Genomic DNA, 4,631 nt, shown 5'->3' on the forward strand with positions numbered 1-4,631 from the left:
GATGTGACCATTGTTAAGTGATTAGTGGAGGAGGCTGAAGAGGCTGAGGAGAGAGGGTGTCCAGGGCAGGTAAAAGGCTGTACATGTGTCTGTCCCTTCTTCCCACTCTTTCTCCACAATGATGGACACCCAGTGAACAGGTGCACAACGGGAAAGGATTCTGTCTTGAAAGAACAAGAGATCAGCTCTTGCAGTGCCCACTGCCCTCAGCCAGGGAGGCTGACAATGGGGATGGACCTCACTCTGTGTGTCAACACATGGACAATGCCATACAAAGAATTTATGCTGAGCTGAATAGCATGAAACACTGTGCATGTGTAATATCACTGTGGATTAAATTGTGTTAAACTGACCAGTGGTAGAATTTAGCAAAAACGATAGTAACTCTACAGCACAGGGACTAATCAGTCCCTTATAAAAAGCCTTCACTGTCAGAATCAGTGTGTTTTCCCCTCATGTCAAGTCAGGACCATCATTCAGGGACATTTCTGTCACTAAGGGGACATTGCATGCAAATGGACATCAATATGTGCAAATAAACTGAGACTTGAGGCTGCCCCTGCACCTCAGGGAGATCAGTTCCAACCCCCAGGTCTCTGCAGTTAGCACTCACTGAAGCTGTTAAACCAGAGGTAGCACCATGAAGTTTGAGCTGAGCTGGGCACTTGCTTTCATGCTTTTGCATGATAACATTACAGAGAACCTGGGGCATTCTGTGTGTGTGTGCCCACTGCTAATGAAAATCTCTTGTCTTCTTCAGGTGCCTGATGTGAGGGGCAGTTGGTGGAGTCTGGTGGGCAGACAGGATGCAGCCTGGAGGGTCTGTGAGACTCTCCCGCAAATGTTCTGGATTCAAGTTCAGTGACTCCTATGTAATCCTCCGTCAGGGAGCTTCCTCTTCACCTGACATTCAACATGTAGATATCTAAGAAAGCATTCACTACAACCAGTCTAAAGTAGTTTGCTGACCTTTATCTATGTGCATTGGGCAGATGCGTATTTTCCCTGCCTTGAAATTCTTCCACTAAGCAGCTCTGCTCTGACTGTTGTTTTTGTGTTAGTTTGACTAGATCACAAGATGCCTAAGTATTTGGCTAATAGTCATTCATGGGTTTCTCCAAATGTGTTTACAGGTGAACTTACCTTTAAAATGGTGGCTCAGAAAAGCAGTTTTGTTTTGTTTTGTTTTGTTTTTAACCTAGTGAGGATGGGCACTATCCCCTCCACCAAGGTACTGACTGACACAAACTGAAGAGGGAAAATTAACCCCTTACTTCCTGTGAGCTGGATTCTATAGCTTAGACAGAGATCTTCTGCCCTGGGCACCCTGGTCTTCAGCCTTCAGGTGAAGATGGATTATTGCAGCAACACTCCTGCCTCTGCTGACCAAAACCACAGCTCCTAGGCTTTGGGGGCACCTCACTGACTGTAATATAAGCATTGATTCCCTATAAAGGTAAATTTCAAGATGCATTCAGTGAACAAACAGGAGGATCACATTAATTCATGTCATGTTAATTCACAAAGCTATTACTTAATATCCCTTGTGCAGGCAAGGGAATTCCCTGTGCCTTGCATGGTCATGGCATGAAAGGACCATTGAAAACACCACCATAGTTCCTCCATGACCAGCCCTGGAGAATATCACTTTTGAAAAGGAGCCTGAGTAACGACCAGTAGTGACTGATTTCTACCCCTGGTGGCTTGATCAGTGTGAGGAAGTCCATGATGGCTGAACAGGAAACCCGTAATGCAGGAGGAGATGGTCATTCTTTCAGAGACTGACTAGTGTAGCTTTGGGTCACTGAGCAGTGAGTCTGTCACCCAATTGGATGTCCAGTCTGAGGCCCATGGGGTGCATGGTCAGAAGGGAAGGTAACCATATGGATGGAGCACCAAGAATAGACAAAAAAACTTTGGGAGACACATACAGAGATGACCTCACCTAGAAAGGCACAAAATGACATAGAGCCCATTGTGGAACTTTCCAAGTGATAGGTACAGCAGATAAGGGAGACCTGGAGTGAATTTCCATGAAAATCATCACAGTGTCCATTTGTCATTCATTGAGCTGTAGAAGTGCAGTGGGATTTGGGCCATATGCAGGGCCATGGGAATCCCTTTTCCCTGAGGCACATGGTGAGTGAGTTCATGAGAAGAGATGTCCCTACAGAGGTTCCAGAATGACAAGGGTGCCTGACCTAAGTCCCTCCCCACTTTATAGGAAAGGCTGCCCCACATGCAAATTTCTCTTCCATCCCCAGGGTAAATCCTCCCCTGGGCTGTGGGACTTGCAGCTTTCTCCCTACGTGGGGCTGAGGTCTCAGTGGAAGACAGAACTGTGCATGAGAAGATGAAACTGCTGGGTCATCTCCTGTGTTGGGTGATTGCCACCCAGGGTGAGTGTCTCAAGTGTCAGACAAAGGTCAGTGGGGTAGTGGTGAGTGTGCATCACTGACACAGACTGATGCTCTTTGTCCCCAGGTGTCCTGACCCAGGTGCAACTGCAAGAGTGGGGCACAGAACTGTTGAAGCCCTCACAGACACTCTCCCTTACCTGTGCTGTGTATGGTTACTCCATCACCAGTGGTTACTGCTGGAACTGGATCCGCCAGCCCCCAGGGAAGGGGCTGGAGTGGATCGGGCGCATATGTAGTGATGAGAACACCTACTACAGCCCATCCCTCAAGAGCCGCACCTCAATCTCTAGAGACACGTCCAAGAACCAATTCTCCTTGCAGCTGAGCTCTGTGGTCACCGAGGACACAGCTGTGTATTACTGCACCAGAGACACAGTGAGAGGAAGTAAGTATGAGCCCAGACACAAACCTCCCATCAGGAGATAGGAGGGCTGGGTTGAAGGGGGCCCTGAGGACACCAGAGGAGGCAGTGGAAAACTACAGTGACAATGGTCCACAGACTGATATCCCAGGGCCACTTTTCTGGCTCCGCTGGTCCTGCATCAGCACCTGCATAAAAATGACAGGGAAATACAGAACATACTGGCTATGAGAATGAGCTGTCTGGTGAACGTTAAGATAAAACATTGAGATAAAACATTGGTGAATAAAATTTAATTAAACTCGAAATCCTTTTTTTCTATGAAATTACTGCTAGGAATATAAAAAGGCAAGTATAGACTACAGAGCATATTGCAATGCTATATCTGAAAATATTGTATCCTGAATATAAAGGTCTTTCCATGTACTACAAGAGACCAGGGCTTTCTGGCCATAGGGCCAAGCCCTTCCAGAAAGGATGGAGATGGAGAGCATTCCTTTGAATTTCTAATGACCTTCCCTCTGAGCAAAGCTATGGACAGGTTCCTCCACTTTCTGCTGCCTCTGAACACACTGAACCCTTTGTACCAGAATCTGAGAACCTGGCTTAACCATGACTCTGCCCACATCTTCCCTTCCAAATTGGTTGGCACTGCATCATAGAGAGTTGTAGTGGCTGCTTTTTTGGCTCTTCTGCATAAAAAGTGTGCTCTTATCTGATGTAAGTTGTGAGGGTCCTCTGCTGTAAGCCTCCGTGCCTTAAGGGAGAGTTAGCTCAAAGGGCCTTGAACATAAATACAAGACTCACACAGCAAGGACCAAGTAGCTCCAGGCTGTCCAGGCTTTGTAGTCACTCATATAAATGTGGTCATATGTGGTTGAGTTAGAGAAAATCGGGTCTTTGGAGAAACTCTCCTATATGTTGGAGCCATATTTACATTAACTTGAAATCAACATATTATAAACATAAACTTATTATTTTAAGATCTTCTTAATTATGTATGTTTTATGCTTGTGTTTAGAAATATGTCCAAAATAAAGCTAATAAGTTGTGATATGCCCCCAACATAGATGAGATTCTAATTCCCTTCTTACACCCAGAAAGATGGAGCAATCCTATGACCTTACTGCAATGAGCCACACAACCCTAAGGTCCTCTAATCCCAGCTCACACAAGATCTGTGGGCACAAGAAGAAATTCCTAGAGGGAACACTGCCACAGTCCTTCTTTACTTATAAGAAAGAACTCTCCCAAATACAACTTTCTGTCCTACTCAAGGGTAAATCCTCCCATGGGCAGTGGGTGCTCACAGCTCTCTCCTCACATGAAGCTGAGGTCTCAGGGGAAGGCAGAACTGTTCCCTAGAGAAGATGAGGCAGCTGTGTTTCTTGCACCTGGTGACAGCCCACAGTTTGGGTTTCTCAGATGTCATACACAGGTCTCTGGAATGGTGGTAACTGCATGTGACTGACAGGGAAGTAGGCCTGTTGTACTCAGGTGTCCTATCCTTGGTAGAGCTGAAGGAGTCAGGCGCAGGCCTGGTGAAGGACTTGCAGACCTTCTCCCTCATCTGAGCTGTGTCTGCAGGGTCAGTCACCAGCATTAAGTACTGGATTGGATATGGCAGTCCCTAAGGGAGAGGCTGGCATAGATGGGGTACTGGACAGGGAGCACAAGATACAACCCAGCTTTCCAGGGTCACATCGCCATCAGTGCTCCCATAGGCAGCACTGGTACTGGTATGTCCAGTAACCAGTTCTTCCTGCAGCTGAGCTCCCAGACCACCAAGGACATGGCTGTGTTTTATGGGACAAGAGACACAGTGAGGGGAAGTCAGTGTCAGCCTTGAG

The 4,631-nt window shown here is 46.8% G+C and overlaps 1 gene segment (V, D, J or C); it reads left to right on the forward strand.

Annotated features, from left to right (window-relative positions):
- Positions 1-2,299: 2,299 nt before the first annotated feature.
- On the forward strand, positions 2,300-2,805 carry LOC123826992 (the record flags this gene model as incomplete). The annotated part of the segment is given in 2 exon segments: positions 2,300-2,399; positions 2,485-2,805. Coding segments are annotated over 2 exon segments (367 nt in total), but the record flags the coding sequence as incomplete, so codon positions are not given.
- Between the last annotated feature and the right edge of the window lie 1,826 nt (positions 2,806-4,631).

The sequence above is a fragment of the Phyllostomus hastatus genome, unplaced genomic scaffold, assembly GCF_019186645.2.
Source record: "Phyllostomus hastatus isolate PE091 unplaced genomic scaffold, TTU_PhHast_1.1 phas_contig_1350, whole genome shotgun sequence".
In the NCBI taxonomy this organism is placed as follows: Eukaryota; Metazoa; Chordata; class Mammalia; order Chiroptera; family Phyllostomidae; genus Phyllostomus; species Phyllostomus hastatus.